A 20107-nucleotide genomic window follows, 5' to 3' on the forward strand; every position below is an offset into this window, starting at 1 on the left:
TTCTGTCAGATCCCTTGGTCCGTAAATGTTTTTGGTCGATATACGTAGCACATACGGTGATTTTTTTTTCAAAGTTATGCGCAATGTCATATATGTCCGGAGCTCTGGATTTCGCTTTACCTCGGCCGCCCTTGCGCAAGCGTACAATCTTATGTCTCTGTGATGTCACTGACAGAAATCTTTCAGTACGTATTATTATTATTATTATTATTATTATTATTATTATTATTATTATTATTATTATTATTATTATTATTATTATTATTATTATTGTTGTTGTTGTTGTTGTTGTTGTTGTTGTTGTTGATGATGATGATGACTCGCACTTGGTGGCTAACACCATGAAAATTTCGCAGAATTCACATCATACAAGTATCCTCAATATTTTATTGCAGTTCACCATTTCAATTATCACGACGACGGTTGGGTCTTCCAGAACTACCCGTTGGCTCGCTTCGTGTCGGCGTACGGCCTCACATCGTACCCTTCGCGAGAGTTGATGGAACAATTCGCCGACTCTCAAGACGCGATTGCGCCAGAGTCCAAATTTCTGAAGCACCGTGATCACAGGACTGGAGGTGAGAGTGCTTCGCGCGTGAATTCCATTTTTTTTAACCACTTAGAGTCTTGGCTTTCAAAGGATCTACAGCTTTGCGTGGAGTCGTCATCCATTCCTTTTGCGTAAAGAACGTATTAACGGAATGAAACTCCGTACAACGGTAGAACAAGGAATATTGCTGTAGCCAACGTTTCGACGAGACGAATGTCTTTGTCAGGGGTCGCTGCTACCTGAAGCCTTCATCTTTGTGTGAACTTATTTGTTGTTTGACAACCTGATACAGCGCAGTCGAACTAAGCCGTAGATGTGGACTACTTCGAAGGAACAAAATTTCAGAAAACTTCGAGAAGGCGAAACAAGATAACCGCTCCAGTAGTTTCTTACATTTAAATTCGTCGACCGAATAATAAAGAATTCTGCCGGCCCACTACATCCCAGAGGGAAAGCCTGGGACCTTTGTTATTAAAAGGTGGAGTGCATTTTAAATAAATGACTGTTGAAGGACGTGGGGTGCTGCAAGGAGAGAAAAAAGGATAACCAAACAATTTCTGAAAATACGCGAAACAGAAGTCCCTTGTCCGTCTTCATGAACATCAGTTTTTATTTTGTTCAAATGTTAGTCGGAATAGATAACCAAAATTTGATGTGCTGATTTAAAGTCAGACGTATGCAGTACTATATAAAAAAGTTCGAATCATCTTGTTGCAATAAGCTTTTTTTTCGCAAATGGACTTACTTTGTGCAAGGTCATTGTATCACCACTGACGACGAGAAACGTTCATGATGTGTATCTCAAATCCCGTAGATTATCATGTATCAAGTGTCATGGTCCAGTGTTGGATGAGAAATCAAGGAAACAAGTCACCACGCGATTTTATAGCTTAAGCTCTGTATTTAGATAAACAAGAAGAGTTTTTTGATAGAATGTTTTTGAGGAATGGACACTTTGTTTATACTTATATAGCGATCCTGCTGCGTGCACCTTTACAGGCGCTTTAAAGGCGCTTTTGAGGTTACTGTATGGCCCATTGTAAATTAAATGATAATTGTAAAAGGCATACTGTGACTTAGCTTTTTGTTAAATCTGAGCAGGCTATTATACAAACATTGCCATTCTAGGGGTCCGTATGTGCATCCTTCTTACGAGTCTGCTTCAATCACTGTGGTTCACGTTTTATTTCTTTCTTTCTTTTCTTTGTAGGAGAGGCAGAGGCTTCGCGTAGCTTCCACAAACACTTCCGTTTCAAGATGGAATCTGGGGCAAAGGGCTATGATATGATCTCATACATTACCCAGGTGAGCAACTCTTGAGCAGATGCAGTACTTCACCCTACTCCACCTTTCTCATTCACAATTCCAAAACCACAAACGCATGCCGCCTACGACACCTACGGTTTCTGCGCAGTTCTCTGAAGGTTTCCATTCCTCTCGTTCGCCCAAAAATTCCCCTCCTCCCCCGCCCTGCTCTCTGTCCTTCTTTTTTTTCTCCTGCCACTTCCCTCCTTTTCCGCTCTTGCCCTCCTATTCCAACCCCGTCCTTCCCACAACGATGACTAGGAAATCGAAATGACAGTGCTCATTTTCTTTTCCGCATTTTCATTTAGTCAGCCACCGCTAACAACGATCACAAGTGACGCCATCCTACTAATCCTTGAAAACTAACCCGCCGAGGATTACAAGACTGGCTTTGACAAAGATAGATCCAGATATCTACACGCTGGCCAGCCTTTATGAGGCACTTTATACCTGTTTAAATAACTTATATCCGAAAGAAAAGAATATCAAGAATCGTTACCACGACATTTAGAAGCTTCGGCTTTAGGCAAAGTCCTTGTAGCCAGCACCTCGTTCCTTGTTGCAAGCAACTTGTAGTCCGTGTCATTTGCTCTTAGCGTCGTGAGTTCCTGAGACAAGTCTTCTTGAGGAAATAATTTGCCAGCTTGCAATGAGCGAAAAGAACGAAAACATATGTTGAGTTTAGCCGCTTCCTGACTGGTGTATTCAAAACACGCTGTACGATCGTTCTCTACAACGTAGTTTAGTATTTACACTTACCATGAAGTTTGAGGAATCGATCAATGTCTAAAGTATACTGGTGGAAAGTAACAATTCAAAACTTCAACACGTTCTCCCACGGCGACAATTTAAGTTACTTAGCGGCACGAAATGGTGTCCTTGTGAATCGCGACGAATGTTTCTTTTTAGTGTGAAACTCGTAATCGCTCCCTGAAGTCATCATTTTAGCAGCCTATTTTTCTAAAAACATACATTACTTCTACAAAAGTTTCCCCGACATACCGAGCAGTTGACTCAAGGAAACCGTTTTAGCCACCCGGCAAGACTAGTTAGTACCGTTTGAAAAACTTCTTGTCAGTCATGCTTCAACTTTAAAATTGCGCCAAACTTTTTTTTATATACATCTTCTGCTTATACATAGTTTCAACCCAGTATACTGAGCATTTCTTTTCCGGGGCGCTTCCTTGAATCTTCAAATTGCTCAGGGGAGCAAATAACTTAAATTGATGATTAATTGATGGTTTTTAATAGCGTAAGGGCCAGTTCTGGCCAAAGAGCACCGATAATTAAATATTGTGGTAAGTCCTCACCAACCACCTAATTGCAACCGCAAAAGCGTAATGCCGTAACGCCAAAGCCACTAAGCAATCACGACGCTTATTGACCATCTCCTAACCTAGAACACTTAAATTTACCCAAGCTCTATGAGAGCTGCCATGCAAAGCGTTTGAAGTTTCTGTACGTCGTTTTCTAACTCAGAACCTTCTCTCTCAGTGGGTTTCCTCAAGTTTGCAAAACCTTGGATAACTAAGAGTTATCACCACCTTAATATTATGCTGTGTAATGCTCGTACACATAGTGTTTAAATACAGTTTGTTTTTTTCTTTCATGTCATTGACGGCTGAAATTATCTGCCTGGCAGTGTCCGAACCTTTCCATGCACTTGATGGCTTTATAGCTGCTATCGAATGTCCTTAGTGTTGCGTACAGTTTTCTCGTGTTTCTTTGTACATCACCCACTCCCGCTATATTCCCGTGACGGGCAGTTGCAAACAATGCATTTTCGGCGAGATTGTGTTTTCGAGCGGTTGTAGTCGTAGTAACAACTTCCCTGCAAAATGGTCAATCCGCAAGGCGCGACGACTATGGTCACCAACTGCGATGCTATAGAAACGGGATCACGTGGCGGGGTGGAACTATACATACCAGCTGCGTCAATGACCATTTATATAGGTTAGTAGGTTCTGGATAAGATACTCCTAGACCTATACGCTGACAAACAAATTAAGAAAATAGACTGAAACCAGAGAAAGAATTGTGTATCTATACATAAGCAGATAAATAAATAACTAAATAAGTAAATAAATAGATAGGTAAATAAATAAATAAATAAATAAATAAATAATAAATAAATAAATAAATAAATAAATAAATAAATATTTTCAGCGGTTGTTAAGACGCCTACAATACTAACAACGAAAATTGACGGTGCATCCATTCTTTGGAAATAACTGATGACGTTAATGCGATTTACAATCTAACTTATGATGGGTGTGGGATTGATGATAGGTCTTACGCGTTATGGCGATTAATGCGAAGAGCGGCACGTAGCCAGTGGCACATAACACAAGTTAGTGTGAAAGGAAAACTGTTAGATCAGGACGTAGATAGATCGATAGATAGATAGATAGATAGATAGATAGATAGATAGATAGATAGATAGATAGATAGATAGATAGATAGATAGATAGATAGATAGATAGATAGATAGATAGATAGATAGATAGATAGATATACGGCTTATACATTGATACTGGAAAGTGCGTGAGCTATCCTAAGAACGCTCATCGCATTTAAACGGTTGTTTCGCTGGCGCATGCATTTGCAGCTGGAACAAGCCGAGTCTGTGCGCGTAGCCACCGAGTACTTTCGCCGGAACAGGGCACGCATGGACAACAACTACGGGCACACTATGGGTGCCATGTACTGGCACCTGAACGACATGTGGCCCGGTCCCAGCTGGTCCTCTATTGGTGAGTTGCGTGATCATAAAGGACCGAAGTGTCCGTCTGAGCGCTGTTGTTGTGGTGGTTGAAACGCAGGCACTTCATCAGGCGACAAAGCGATCCCCCATATCGATCGCACTGTTGCTGTGTTTCTTGATTTAGACAGCATTATGAAAGGAGGAACTTAATATGTCGTATATAGCTGAAAGCGAGCAAGAGGCAGATTGTCGAGAGATTCGAAGAGCAGGAAAAATTAGGAGGGTTATATTTACGCAATTCGACACCGGTCGCTTTGTTTAGGAGTGAGCATAGACAAAAATATGACTGAGGAGAAACACGGGTTCAAGGAGAAGCGCCATAGAAATTATGGGGGGTGGCATTATGCCAATTCGTATCAAATGTGTACAGGAAGCTGGCGCCATTTGCAGATTCATCTACATTTATGACAAACGCTTTATTTTTCAAGCACTCATACTGATCATCAAATGAAGCCTGCAGATTATTCGTTAATGAAAGATTGTCTGTGCGTAAGGTGTCACAATATCTATGGGGCTGACGCTGCATCGGGTTTAATACTATCAGGCTGTAGTGACGGTGAAGGACTAAACGCTCCTAAACGTGTAAGTTAAGAATTTAACTCTTTATTGGACGAGCTTGTGCCCAGAACTGCAGCCAATCACAACAACAACGCGAGCACAGTCGGTTGTAGAATTTGAACTCACGGGGCAAGTCGATTTGCTCTTGTGTCACTGTACATTCCAGAGCCATCGTTGATTGTTATTCGATAATTGCAATTTTCTATTCAATAATATACAACACTCTTCGCCCACACGCGCATCCTGATTAGACGAGTCTGTAAGGTCATACAATAGGTTTCCAATTCTAGAAATTTTTGATACAGTAGGGCGCGTTTGCGTCGAGCGATAACTTGATAACAATGATAATACGGTGAACAATGGTGATCGGCAATAAGTAAAACAGTGCATGCGTGAATGAACTAGTGAAGCGTATGCATTTATAGACAAGCTTCATGTTCGCAAATAAATAAAAAAGTCTATCACGTAACTAGCACGCAGGCACATGGGCCGAATCAAAAATAAACAATTTTTGCGATTTCTCGTCAATCCACTTAAATTCGGGGCCGCAATAATCTGCGGCTTCGATTTTTTCACCCTGTACGGCAATGGAAAGGCTCAGGACCGATAGAATCACACGTGATTACCAGAACCAGCAAGTTGACGGTAGGCAGTGGTGGGCAAGCGTCTGTATGACGTCGTGGCCTGGAGCATGTCTATAGTGTAGTACACCCTGCACTATCTTTTTTTTTACTTTCTTAGCATACAATAAGCGGCTGCAAACCTACAAAAAGCATGGCCGCCGTTTTTTTTTTTTTTTGGCATCGCGCCGCTAGTCGACGGGTTGTCCATTTTACAATGCGCGATTACGGTGGTGTAATTCAAATGGGCTCTACGCAGTTACTAAATAAAGAAAACGTCACATAGTACGTCATTGCATCGTGATTAAATTGCGGGAAACTAGTGCACAGTGGCAAGCCGTATTGGAGGGCTCCGGGTTAATTTGGACCGCATGGGGTTCTTTGACGTGCATCTAAAGTGCACGAGCGTTCTTACATTTCGTCCACCGTGTAAATTTGGGCGCCGCGACTGGGAATCGAATCCACGACCTCGTGCTCGGTAGCAGGACTTGTGCGTATAGGTAACTATCGTATGTATGGATATAGCTTGTATAGCTCTTTACCTCTCGTAAACGGGCTAGGCACGTCAACACGTTTTGCACACCGGCTGTGGACGAGCTGGGCTTACTCCCCACTAAAATTGCCAATCTCAACAATCTCGGCGCGTACACGCATACAGTTATTCTTTCCGGTGACAGCTGGCACTGTAAAAAAATTGAAGTCTCGGCGGAAACATTTCTTTAAATTTGGCAACGAGAAAAATGGCGTCGTCATCATCGTCCTCGGGCGGTACATTAATGAAGCCGTACTAAGTGACATCCCACTAAATGAGGCCTTCCTAAATTACCAAATATAATCTCTCGTTGCAGTCGGCTGTGTCACATCTCCTACAGGACATCGAAGTTGTGTTTGAGACGTTCACATCTTTTGGAACTTGATTGGCGCTGAAAAAAAAAAGCTAACTTCAAGTAGTGCAGTCAATACAACTTTTTTTAGCATTAAAATTTTTTTCAATGTGAGTTTTCCAATGAACGCATCGTTTGGAATGTATTTCATGCATTTGTTTAATTGTTCATTCCTTCAAAAATTAAATAAAATGGTGCTTTGGTAACGTTTTTTTTTTTCGAAAATAATTCGGAATTGGTAAAGGGACAGTGGGCCAGTCTCTATCACCAATCGGGACGCTGAAAGCAAGGGCGTGTGTGCTGCGGAATTGCCGGCTTAGCCAATGAGCGATTAGGTCTAGCAAGTTCTTCGAATGAAATAGTTACATAACACGTAGTCCTTCAAATCCCTCGTGCTACACACGCTGCAGAAGTCGGCTCACGCCAAGCCGAAAGCCCGCGTCGATCCTCGTTGAATGTTCCTATTAATATTGACACGTGTAGATTGTTTGTTTTTCCGGTGACTGATTCCCACCGGCTAACACTGTTACAATGTTATTGCTCGGCGCAACACGCGCCTACGTGTATAGGAACTTTCTCGACTGTTGTCGCGCATTACATAGCGGAAGAATCTTCTCTGTAATCGGATAGTATGCATGACGCGAACAGTACTGCCAATTCTGGAACTTACGCGCGAACCTACGATGAGGCGCGTGGAATGAGATTTCGACGATTGTCGCCTGTATGCCGCTATCGTTCTGCTTGAGTGTTACCTGCCTTGCTGGGTACAAGATCGCCCAATAGAAAGTTAGCTTTGTAACTCGACGCTGTGTTATTGTCTCTTTTCATTGTCACTACAACGTGACACTTCGTGGATGTGCGTTGCACTCAGACAGGCTCGAACCCTTTAATGTAGCATTTAAGTTGTGCCGCAGGGTGCACTTGCACTATATAAAGATGTACAGTCGGCGTCGAAAGTCAAGCTACTAATCCGGATGCCTTCTTACGAGGCATATTCTTTCTTAATCAAGACTTCTTAGGAAACTAATCATGGTTTGGCCGTGAAGAGTGCAAGTATTTTATGGTGACTTTCTTTGTTCGAGTTTCGCTTTATTGCGTCATTATTAATTACCATGTAATAGATGATATTTCTATTTCGCAAATGTGTTTTTTCTGCACTGCACATTTGACCATTTAATACGGCGCCGGTAATCGTTCAAATGAACACTAAGCGCTGGCTGCACATGCCGGGGCTTGTCTCTTACACATACTTTCATCCCGAGATACACGTCTACATTCTTTATGTCATAACAGAAATAAAACTGTGCTTGCACACGCATTTTGCACATATGACAGCGCCGCTATTAGCGAAGCAAATTGGCTTGTAGGAAAGATAGCTTTACCGTCGTGAGAAGTGTTTAAATTGTGAGAAACGAGACAACAACGGAAAGCGAATACACGACATTGGTTGCACAACCCCTTTAAAGGACCTTAGTCAAAGGCAGTTCTAATTTCAATCTTGTTAACATTTTTTTAAATTGTTTTGTTTTTTTCTTCAGAATACGGTGGCCGCTGGAAGATGCTGCACTACTTCGCGCGAAAGTTCTTCAGCCCCGTGCTGGTGTCGGGGTTCCTCGAGTGGAAGTACCTGACGGCCACGTTCAAAGTCTGGATCGTCAACGACCTGCGCCGCAATCTCGGACCGGTTACGCTCTCCATCAAGCAGTACACTTGGACGCAGTTCGAACCTGTCAAGGAGGACATTGTCGAAATCGAGGACGTGGTAAGCACGCGTGACCCGAAAAAAAAAGTGAAACAAAGCTACGATTGTGAGATCGGAGAAAGCCAGTCTTCGGCGCGCCGAGCAATGGGCACCGTGCACGCGCTGGCAAGTTCATCTGACTAGCATGGCAGGAGGGAGGGCACGACACACCATACACTTGATTAGAATCGCGAGTTTTCTGTTAAGTGTGACAGAGATAGTATGATTGAAATCGGGGCTGGGATAATGTGACGATTATATTCATTTGCTGCTCATTGTCGCGCTTTGTCAGTCCGTTAATTACCAGCAGGATCAGATGGTCGTGAATGGCAACTGATAAGAAAGGAACAGAATAGAAATTCGGGGGTTATAGCAAACCAGGCCCCGTCATCACAGAAAAGCTCTTACTCTAGAATTCTTCGTAAGAGAAAATTTCAGTCAATGGCGAGGCTGGACATATTATTAATGGAGGTGGCCGGCCAATGGCAAAGAGAACATACGAACGAATAACTATGTGAATACGAGTCCAGACCATCGTCTGACCAAAGAAGTTGGTTCTGCGTGTTACGTGTACATACTTCAGTCAACCAATTATGACTGAGTGATGTGAAAGCCTTCAACTTTAATTATTCTTCTAGTAATATGGCTGAAACTTTGTAGAAAAAGATATTACCAGTAGTATGATTGTTCAAATCGCGTCAGGCCGGTCGTCAGAAAAGAAGAATGAATGAATGAATGAAAAACTTTATTTCACGAGCTTTTCAGCGCATGCGCCGGATGGAAGTGGTTCCCACTTCACGGGAATCCATATGCTGCTCTCGCCGCCTGGCCGCTGGTTACGAGCCAAAGCTGGTCTTCCAGGGCGGGGCTGGACAGCAAGATCTTCCATCGCTCTCTAAGGGGTTGGATGGGTAGGGGGATCATGTTGGGGTTAGGATTGGTGAGGAGTGGTGGGTGTTGTTGGCTAAATTTGCATTCTGCAATCATGTTTTGCAATCATGTTCAGAAAAAAAGAATTGGTTACGGATATTGAGCTCTCATATAGATGATGCGATTACGAAAAAGAACTGAAAAATGTGTTACAAGTGGATGCCCTTGTTATTACTCAGTATAGGTCCTTATGACGCAAGAACACACATTAACAGCAGTGATACAGTGCACGTTAAACTTTCGGTCAGACCTGGTAGTTGCCCTCTTCAAATACTTAGGTTTTGTCTCCTTGTATTACCTTCCTTGTACTACTTAATCCTTAATAGCAATGGCTACGATTGGGTGGATGTCTCATTTTACCTTTAATATATTACTCTCCGTGCTAGAAGTGGCAGCACTGTGCTTAGAATTTTAGGGGCGAAGCTCCTTATAGCGGCACCCGTTCCGTCCCCGTCGTCGTAGTAGTAGTGTGTAACCAGTAGTGTGTAACCAGTCTGAGAAAAATGAGAAAAAAAAATCCGAAGTTGTGTCCGTAGCGCGGAATCGAACCAGGCACCCCTCGCTTCCGAGCGCGTGGCGTTAGCCCACTACGCCACGAAGCGGACATGGACACACGCACCACGATGGCAATAAATACCCAACATTAACGAAAGGCCGCGTTTCTAGCGCGTTTCTAACGCGTTTGTGCTAGCGCGTTACGGCCCGTGTAAGAAGCTGGTGTAAGACGCTGTGGCCTCTCCGCCTTACCTTCAACGCGTTTCGAACGCGTTGCCCAAAGCGGTGGCAAGTCAAGTTCAAGTCGAGGAGCGTTTATGAATACGGGGGGTATACTCTCTCAGCAGTCATGTGATAGCGGCTCGACGCGGCCCTGGCCCGGCAAAAGCGAACGGAGGCAACTCCTAGTAGCTAGCGCCGGACCGGTCCGCGCTGAGGTCTAGTGAGATAGGGGGTTGATGGAGCCCTACGTGGCCTGATCCACCCCTACATGCCGGATTAATGTCAATAAAGTCATTTTCTCTCTCTCATGTGATGGCGTCGGCAAACGCAGTGCACGTTCCGGCATGTGTAAATGGCTGCGTAAGACGCTGTGGCCGCTCCCCTTTACTAGAGAGTACTGCACGTTTCTAACGCGTTTGTGCTAGCGTCCCCTTAAGCGGGAGATCCGATGATTCCCTCCGGAGCTTCGCCCACTCATCATCATTCACCCCGTGGATATGCTGTGATTTTTTTTTCTTGACGTCACTAGTCGGAACATAAAAAACTAAGTTTCGTCTCCCTATTTAGAGACACCGCAGCTAAACGGGGTACCTGAATAGTTAGACAACCACGAGACAGAGCTTCCTCCTATAGTTTCACTGGGAAGGCTAACCCCCGTATTCTCAAACGATCGTTGACTCAAAGCTCTTCCTCCACACCATGATGATGATGAGGAGGATTTATTGGCATCCCCTTCAAAACAAGTGGCGAAGAATAGTCACTTAGCCTGCTTGAGCTAAACAAGCAATCTACAAATATTTATCAGTCTAGCATTTGTCTATGTCTCATTATTATTTCCTCTGCTCCTTTATACCTTCATAGCTACAATAATTTCTTTCTTTTTTTACCGATTCTCCAAATGTCTCTTGCTTATCTCAACTGCTGGCCGGTTGCTTCAATCTGCTTCGGATCAAAGCGCTTCTGGAATGGGAACGTTATCAACGGGTCTCACTGGGTGAATACCTTCGCATTGCATTCGAATTTACTCAGTTGTCTCCGGAGTTTTTACTTCAGCGCACGCATGGCTCATCCTACCCTCTGTGTACCGATTTCCCTTCTAATTTCCTGCTTCCCATTCTTGTAGATCTCTATGTTTCTTTTTCTTTCTATTCATTGCGTCTTATTCGCTCTCTTTGTTTCTCTCACTTTCTTTCTCATGACTCCTGGTTGTCTATTTACACTTTCAATTATCCTGTACTTGGTTGCGAACTTTCTTGATCTCTTCCTCCCGTCTGTGTCCGCACCTTTCAGGTACATATACTTGTGCACTTTAGCCGCCCATTTATTTTTATCCAAATTTCTGAGTCTCAAAACTAATTTTTCTCTGCGCTTCTCTGACTTCAAAGAGGTCCAACCCATGTCTCCTTCACTCTCTCATTTGTGGTTTTACCCTGGGCTTCGAAGGCCAACCTGATTACCGACCTTTGGTTAACTTCCAACCCCAACACGATGTCTGATTTTAAGCACAGAATGGCATTTGCGAACGTTAGCGCTGGCACCAATACTTCCTTTCCAGATTGCTAGCACTGCCGCATATTTATTGTAGCCCAAAGTGCTCCATGTTAAATTATTGCTGCATCTTCGTTTCCCTTCATTTTTAGATTACCTTGGTGCATGATCGAGCAGGTATTTCCTTCGTTTATGTATACAGCCATTTATACTGACAAGGGTGAAAGCTTGGACTAGTAGGTTATTCATAACTAAAATCACGTACAGCGCGAAGGACGGGATCTAATTAAGAGAGAGGAAACACGCTGCGCTGTGTGTGCCGTCTGTCTTAGTCATATGCGCTGTACGTGGTTTAAATTATTTATATATCTTGACTGTAGGTGTGACTTGCTTTTGAGTTGGTACCACGTCATTACTCGCCTCTTTATCAGAGATCTTGAGTCCCGATTTCTCTGTGCTAAACACAAGGCCTAGATTTGTCGCTGCGTTGCCACACATATTCGCAAGTGTCTTGCATTGTCCGCTAGCAGTACTATGTCCTCCAGCATACATCAGCCCAGGGACCTTCGGTGGCACCCTTTTCCCATTACAGATGTAAGATAATTCAAACCCTAATTCGCTGTTTTCCAGTCGTCTTTCCATACCCTTAACATAAAGCGTTTAACAATTCCAGTCAATTCCAATTCCAGTCATCATAAACAATTCATAAACAATTCCAGTCATTGGTGAATTTCCACAGCTTCACTGCATTTCTGGCCTTCCCACACAATTTGCTCTCGGTGGTCCTTATATATCGGTGCAGGCAGGCCATCTCATTATTTTAAATATTTTATCATTCCAATGCCATTTTTCTGTCCCTATTTACTATAGATATTCCCTGTCTAAATCGTCGTAATCAATCAATATAAATCAATTTTATTTTCCAGTGTACATTCGGGATGATCATTTTTGGCTAAAAGCTACATAGATAGCTTCACGTGTCCCAAGATAGCTCACAAGGCAAGAGCAATCAAAGAGTGGGTGTACAATTCACGATAATACAAAAGCAAGTCAATGCTGGAATGCACGAAAATGTGAAATGAAGTTAAAAAAAGTAAAGGAACGAATAAGACATTTTAGCATCGTTCCCCTTCAGAGAAACGGAAAAGCAAGTTGTTAATACTTGAAACGCCGGTCGAAACAGAGAATAATAGAACTAGGTTCAATATTATATACAGCTTAACAAAAACAAAAAAGGAACATCAATGGTAAGTAAAGTGAAAGTGGCTACTGAACATACATTTGTATTGTTATACGCGTACAAGACACGTACAGCAAAAAGAGCGGAACGCATCAGAGGTTAACGATGTATGACCGTAACTGCTTTCAATTGCGGTGGTTGACATCCCCTGTGTTTATTGAGAGCAAAGGGGGATTGTTGTCTCTTAGCGACTGGTAGTTGTAACATATTCAGAAGTATGGAATTATCCGTATTAGGGTTTCTTGTAGTTGCATTTAGTTGGCGTCGTTCTAGAGAGGCTGTATGTGGCATATAATTTCCGACATATGCAGATGTTAAGGCAGAAGGTTGGGCTAGTTGACTTGATTACTAGCGTAACAATACAGGGACTAAAGAAAGAACACGGGACCACGATAGTTATTATGCCTTTATATGCAGAGGAAATTACACTATGTAATTATCGAAACATAAATTTTGAATTCTAATAATAATAATAATAATAATCAATCAATCAATCATGTTTATTTAACGTGCCCAGGAACAACCCTAAGGTCTGAGTGCTGGCGCACACATACATTACAAACCAAAAACAAAACACTGCATGGAAATATCATTAAAAAAATGATTAAAAATAAAAATTGTGAAAAGAAGAGAGTACCGAGAACAAAGCGCAAAGTAAATACAAAAGAAAAAGGAGGAGAAGGGCACTTGAACAATGCATGAAATTATAACACAAGGCAAAGCTCGGAAGAGAACGATGACAAGGAGTTATGAAAGATATCAAGATCACGAAAGTAAGCGTTGTAAAGACTTTGTATCCTGTGGACGGTTGAGTGTTCGTGATGACAGGCAGGAACATGGAAAGGTCTATGTTCTCTGGTGATCTTGCGTGGGATACGAAACATGACACAGCTGAGAAGTTCGGGACACGTGAGGTTACCGTGAATGAGTTTGAAGAGAACAGGAGGTCAGCGCGATTGCGTCGGTCGCGAAGGGAGGGCAACGACAACAATCCAACAGTGCTAGTACAGGGTGCAATGTCCAGGTTTGCAAAGCGGTGATTATATATGCTTAGAAACTTTTTCTGGACACGATCTATAATGTCACTGTTGGATCTAGAAGAGCCATTCCAGACGACCGAGGCATATTCGAGTTGAGGAAGACAGATGGTTGTGTACAATTTGCGGAATGGAGTAGGAGACTTGAATTCCCTCGATAGTCTGCATACAAAACCTAGAGAGCGCATACCCCGCATTGCAACACGTTTAATGTGCGCCGAAAAGTGTAAGGTTGCATCAAAAAGTACACCAAGATCATTGATCTCGCAGACCTTACACACGGCACAGAATCTACAGAATAAGAAAAAGAAATACTTGCTGTTTGCGTGTGAAAGTCATGACTTTGGTTTTAGCAGCATTCAAGGTGAGCTTATTATCCTTGCACCATTTAGAAAAGGAAAACAGGTCAGACTGCAGGGCGCGGCAGTCATCAACAGTGTGAATTTTCTTAAAAATCTTGATGTCATCGGCATATAGAAGGAAAGAAGAGTTCCGAATAACAGAAAGAACGTCATTAATAAAATTAAAAAAAGGAGTGGTCCTAATACTGACCCTTGAGGGACGCCGCTAGTTGCCATGTAAGAAGAAGAAGTTTGACCATTGACGTTAACATAACACGATCTATCAAGAAGATAACTGCGCAAGAGGTTCACAATTGACGAGTCAATATCAAAGTGCGTAAGCTTCATCAGAAGCAGCGAGTGGCTGACTACATCAAAAGCCTTGCTGAGATCACAATAAATGGTGTCAACTTGCCCCCTTTGAAGTACCGGCGTGGAGATCTGTGTCATGAAACTTGTGAGATTTGTGATAGTGGAGATTATTATTATTATTATTATTATTATTATTATTATTATTATTATTATTATTATTATTATTATTATTATTATTATTATTATTATTATTATTATTATTGATATTTCTGAATACTAAGCTCTCTTAATATATTGAAATGCTATTCCACCGAGTTGAGCGCAGGCGCCGCCCTTCGACTGAAGAAGACACTACGCTTTTTAAGAATTGCTGCGGATTGTCAATGAAGCGCAGTGCTTTAATTCTTCTGTTGAGGGGCGGCGCTGCCAGCCGCATTCTTGAATCAAGGTGCGGCTTGTTGAGCGGAGGAATGGGGGTGGGGGGGGTTCTAGAAATACGGGGGTAATATTGCCGCAGCTGTCGCTGCGAATGAACTACGGACCATTCAGAAGTGGTGGGTTTTATTCGCAGGAAAGCGGGTCGGCGACGCAAGTGTTCGAGAGTAAGCTCAAGCCGATGGTCAACGAGAGCGTGTGCGACGACGAGCGCTGCTTCCTGTGGTGCACGCTTCGGGACAGCAATGGTGGACTGCTGGCTCCCGAGTCGTTCGTCTGGCCCTCCACGCCTTACCTGTCCAAGCACAGGAAGCCGGCAGTCTCGGTGAGGTTACTTCGCGCAGTGAACACTGCACAGCTTAGCGAAGTGTCGCCATTAGCGAAGTTGAAGGTATAATAAGGAGAGTTAGCTGAGCAAGTTGGTATTGATTCATGCCGAAAATTTAGTGCTAACAACTGAAGGTTTATTTCAGAATATACTTGGTACACTTGGTGGACCACTGGTATGTATGGGCTTTCTGGCTCCAGCTGGCTTGCTCATCATATCTTCCATAGCGGCGGAGTTTCGCGTCCGCCTACATGCCATAACTTATCTGAGACTGTGACAGTTATTAACCCAATGGCAAGAATCCTCAGGATAGACGGGATTGGTTGGTTATTTGGAAGTGACTTTATTACGCCAAATTACCAATACTTAGCGAGATACGCAAGTCATGCCCCTTTACGCGATGAGCGGCGAGAGAAAGTACCGACACTGCATAGCGTAGACAGCTTCTAAATAGCGGCGGGAGGTTTATGTTCACTACTGCAGACGACTTCGGACCATGTTGCTCATGGCTGTCCACCTCCCACTTCTTTTGACACCTAACGCATTCGGCAAACAACCGGAGTCCACAAAGACTGACAGCACCCGAACTTTGAGCTTCCACGTGCGCTGCAGAACTGTTACTGAGGGATGTCTGTATTACAAAATGCCTGCCATCTCCGAGAATTCACGGAAGCCATCGACCGTAATTGGTGGGCGTATTTGTACTAATTATGTGGTTTAGACAGTGCTGTGTTTTTTTTACCGTGCACTTGTTGTCACACGCGATTGACAATCCGAGTGCAGTAATAAGTAACACTTTAGGATTTATTGAGCATCCCTATACTGGACGGTGAGGAAAAATTGCATATTCATTCAATATAGATAGCTGAGTATCTTTCTTGGTGTGCTTACTTATAAAGAATGCCCTTCGTGTACATGCCGTTTCTTGTAAACTTTGCAACGAGCATGAGATCACGCTTCACAGTGGCTCTGGATGGAATGCCCTGTTTGAGCAGGAACCGCATGGTGGTTTTTAAGCAATTTAACCTGTTAAAATATGGAACACCAGTGTGTATCGGAACGAAACAACTTAAAGAGCGGATGAGACAATTTTTGCGAAATAGATAAGAATTCATTACTGCTGCACCTCAGTCGAATAATTAAAAAGATATCTAAACATTGCTAATTAGCTGACATTAGGCCGCGATTTGTCGTGCATGTCCACAACTCCAAGTAATGGAGCTGGTTTGACCAAGTTGCCGAAGGTGTTTTTTAACAAGTCTATTTTCCCTTTAAACACTTTAAAAAGTCAGTCGGTATATAGGTTATCCATATGTACCGTTTACATGATTATTTTTTTTTCTTTTTGTAGGGAGAGGGATTCATCTATAAAGCTATGATCAGTTGCAGAGAGTGTTCGCAGATTAGGGGAATATGCGGGGGGAGGGCAGAGGCATCTTTCGGCGGATCGCTACGGCTCTCTATTTTCATCTTTTTTCTTCTGCCTACTAAATCTGGCGGGTTAATTCAGACAAAGTCTCAAGGGAGACTGCGTTGACCTTTTCAATGACCTTTGCAGTGGCCGAACACTGAAATAGCAAAAAAAGCAAAAAAACAAAAATATTGTCTTCGTGGTACCTTCCGTAATTATCCGATGCTTGGTCAGTGGTGCTTGCTTGACTTTGGACGTGGACGAAAAGCAATCGTCAAAATGCTGTATCAGTTAATATTCAAGGTTCTGGCAACACTTACAGAATCTTCATTAAACATAAACCCTAGGAAAAGGAATAACTAACAGTTTCCCTGGGTAGTCTTGTATAAATTGTAAAGGAAATGAGCACTAGCTACTGACGCAGACAATAAATTTAATAAGGAGGCATGGGAAAAGCACACAAGAAAAAATAAATTGTTCTTATGTGTTAATCAGCGGGCTGTCTGTGAGCGGGGAAATAGCGGGGTATTTCAGACAGAAGTCTCCAAGAAGATTGTGTTTGTGAACAACGAAAGGTCTGTAATTGTGAGTGACTTTTGCGATAGTCAATCACTGAATGAGCAAAAAAAGTACGTTATTAAACAAACTGATGGTTCGAGCGACAATCATACTGCTACATTCACTAAACATTCATGAAGCATAAACCAGACGAAAAGGTATAACTAACAGTTTCCCAGAGTAGTCTTGTATAAGTAATAAAGGAAATACGCACTAAATACTGGCGCAGACAATGAAGATAAAAAAGGAGGCATGGGAACAGCACAAAAGAAAAAAAGAAATAACACTGTCTTTGTCCTCAACTGTTAATAAGCGCGCTTTGCGTCAGTGGTGAACGTGATCCCTCCGATAAACATTTAGCGGTACCAATGGTTTACTCCTTTTTATTTGATACTATTTCCATCGTGCACTAATGAGGAAGTCGGCTGAGTACATCTCTGAGAAATCCAATATGAAACCAGGGGATTAAAAAAAACGTCAAAAACACCCTGGTATTTTCGCCATTGTGCAACGGGGAAAAAGAAAGCACTCAACGAAGTCTCTCTGTGAACCAGTGTTTTGGCGCAGGTGAACCGCGGAACCGCAGGTGGCGGCCGCATTTCGATGGGGGCGAAACGCTGAGAACACCCGTGTACTAAGATTTAGGTGCACGTTAAAGAACCCCAGGTGGTAAAAATTATTCTGGAGCCCTCCACTACGGCGTGCCTCATAGTCAGAAGTGGTTTTGAAACGTAAAACCCCAGAAAGAAAAGAAAGAAGATGGTGCAATTGGTTATTTGAACTACTAAAGAATGAGAAATATATATAATCCGGTGGTTTTCATTTATTTAGTGACCACAGGGACAATGACCTTATGGTCACTACGGTACACCGCCATAGGGTGTACGGCAAAGGTTGGCACGATCTTCATAAACTCGTCACCAATGCCGCGCGCGTTCGGTGCGAACGCGGGCAAAACGCCGCCGCGGTCGACAACAGTTGTGCGCGTTGTTTGTGTGACTGCACACAACTGCTGTCAAAACGCTGGCTATGTGACGGAACGGCTAAACGCCGTTGTCGACACTGTTAGGGGAGAGGCGGGCGATAGCCCAGAGAGAGTCGTCGGCAGATGCCGGCAGGTCTGCGCGCATGCGCCGCAGTGGGAGAGCGGGCACGCACACGCACAATCTAGGGTGCCTCGATGCCCTCCTTCGCCCACCTGCTCCTCTTCCCCTGGAAAGTCGCGCTTGCTCTCCGCCGTGCGTTCGCTCCCCGTGAAAGCGCGCGTCCCTCGCCCTCGCACGCTTTCACTCGCACATACAGCATACAGCCAATGAGAGTTTTTTTCTGTTGCCGGACGCGACCATCGAAAGGTGAGCCCTTAACAGCTTCGCTGCAATAAGCAAACGAAAGTGGAGGATAAGTTAGCTTGCCGCATGTGGGATCCCAACCCACATATTATTCCGCACCATTTACACTTACGGAGCTTTACCGATTCAACTAACGCGGCGGTCGTCCTCCCGTCCAATATCTCGGGCATTTGTGTACAATAGTAGCCCTGGCAACGTTAGCCAGTGCCACTCACATCGATGGAAGCGGATTTTCTGCCACATAGGCAGCGTGTCTTTCACAAAGAGTCTTGTGTGAGCAGCACGTTGACTGTACCCGCTGTATACAATGGCCCATGCCGACTCACAACTGTTCATCTTGCTATTCCTGTCGCCCGTATTCCTATTCCTGTGCAGGACTCTGCCTTATGGTTGCAGGCAGTTGAAATTTAGGTGAGTTTTCATTCTCGGAAGTAAAAATTTTCTCCATTTGCGCAGATCGTGTCCGTCTCGGGTCCCAGCAGCCGGCTGGCGTTTGCAAGTTCTCAGAAGGTGTTCAAGGTGCACTTGAGAGCCAAGAAGATTGCCTTGTACGTTTGGCTGGAAGTGCCCGGCGTTCGGGGTCACTTCATGACGAACGGCTTCGTTATGAAGGACCGCAACGTGGCTGTAGAGTTCAGAACGACCGACAACGTGAGCGCCGGAAGACTTCGGGAGATCATGAACGTAACCTCGCTCACGGACTATACAAAATTGTCTCGCTGAACTGGGGCTCTGCAGGTTACCACAGAATGAGGGAGGTTGCTTCGCTGTAGTGTGTGTGTGTTTCGTGCAAGTCGAGGACTGTCGGACACCACTGTGTTCCAAGCAGCCAGGAAAAGTTCAGCGAAGACATTCTGTGAACACACTGTAGACAACTGCACTACCGCAACAGTGTGCAGCACACGCTTCAAGACTGCTTGATGGCGAGAGCTTACCTTTGTTGTTTGTTGTTACTTTTTGGTTTGTTTTACAGTTCTAGTTTCTCATTTTTAACTGTCTCACTGAGCTGTTTTGATAACACAAGTGTATGGATTTTTTTTAGGGAAGGAATATTGGGAAGGTTTTTTTTTCTGCTTGCCTCATTGTACAGGGGTGAAACACTCCTGTACAACTGCTGTTGTACATACTGCTGTTCTTCTACATTTTGTTCGTCGTTTATTGTGCTCCTGTGTTTTTCGTTTGCATTAAACTCGCTCCTACTTGGGCACACAAAACGTTCTATTTTCCCACTTGCGCAGCATCAGGCTGTCAATGCGGGTACATCTTTCTTTCTGCTTGCGTCACTGTAAAGGAGTGAACAACTTCAGTCGTTGATACATGCTCTGGCTCGTGTAGATTTGGCTCGTCGATTATTGTGCTCTTTTGTTAAATGCGAAGCATTTCTTGGCGAACATTGGCTACTCTGACCATATCTATCTATCTATCTAGCGGCCTACGGCTTTGTGCTCTCATGGTCGTTTCGTTAACTTAGTATGTACCAAAATTGACATACTATGACAAGAGTATATGACGAACATAAATGATATGTCATGACATGAA

At 43.5% G+C, this 20107-nt stretch overlaps 1 protein-coding gene across 1 annotated transcript in view; it reads left to right on the forward strand.

Moving 5' to 3' along the window:
• Positions 1-19776, forward strand: part of LOC119456766 (beta-mannosidase-like) — a 45766-nt gene extending 25990 nt beyond the window's left edge. Inside the window, exons 12-17 of the mRNA XM_037718589.2 lie at positions 396-578; positions 1761-1855; positions 4464-4608; positions 8220-8443; positions 15059-15247; positions 19025-19776. Coding sequence (XP_037574517.1) covers positions 396-578; positions 1761-1855; positions 4464-4608; positions 8220-8443; positions 15059-15247; positions 19025-19291 — 1103 coding nt within the window. The 3' untranslated portion in view covers positions 19292-19776. The remainder of the gene's footprint in view (positions 1-395; positions 579-1760; positions 1856-4463; positions 4609-8219; positions 8444-15058; positions 15248-19024) is intronic.
• The last annotated feature ends 331 nt before the right edge of the window (positions 19777-20107 follow it).

This window comes from Dermacentor silvarum, chromosome 6 (genome assembly GCF_013339745.2).
Source record: "Dermacentor silvarum isolate Dsil-2018 chromosome 6, BIME_Dsil_1.4, whole genome shotgun sequence".
Lineage (NCBI taxonomy): Eukaryota > Metazoa > Arthropoda > Arachnida > Ixodida > Ixodidae > Dermacentor > Dermacentor silvarum.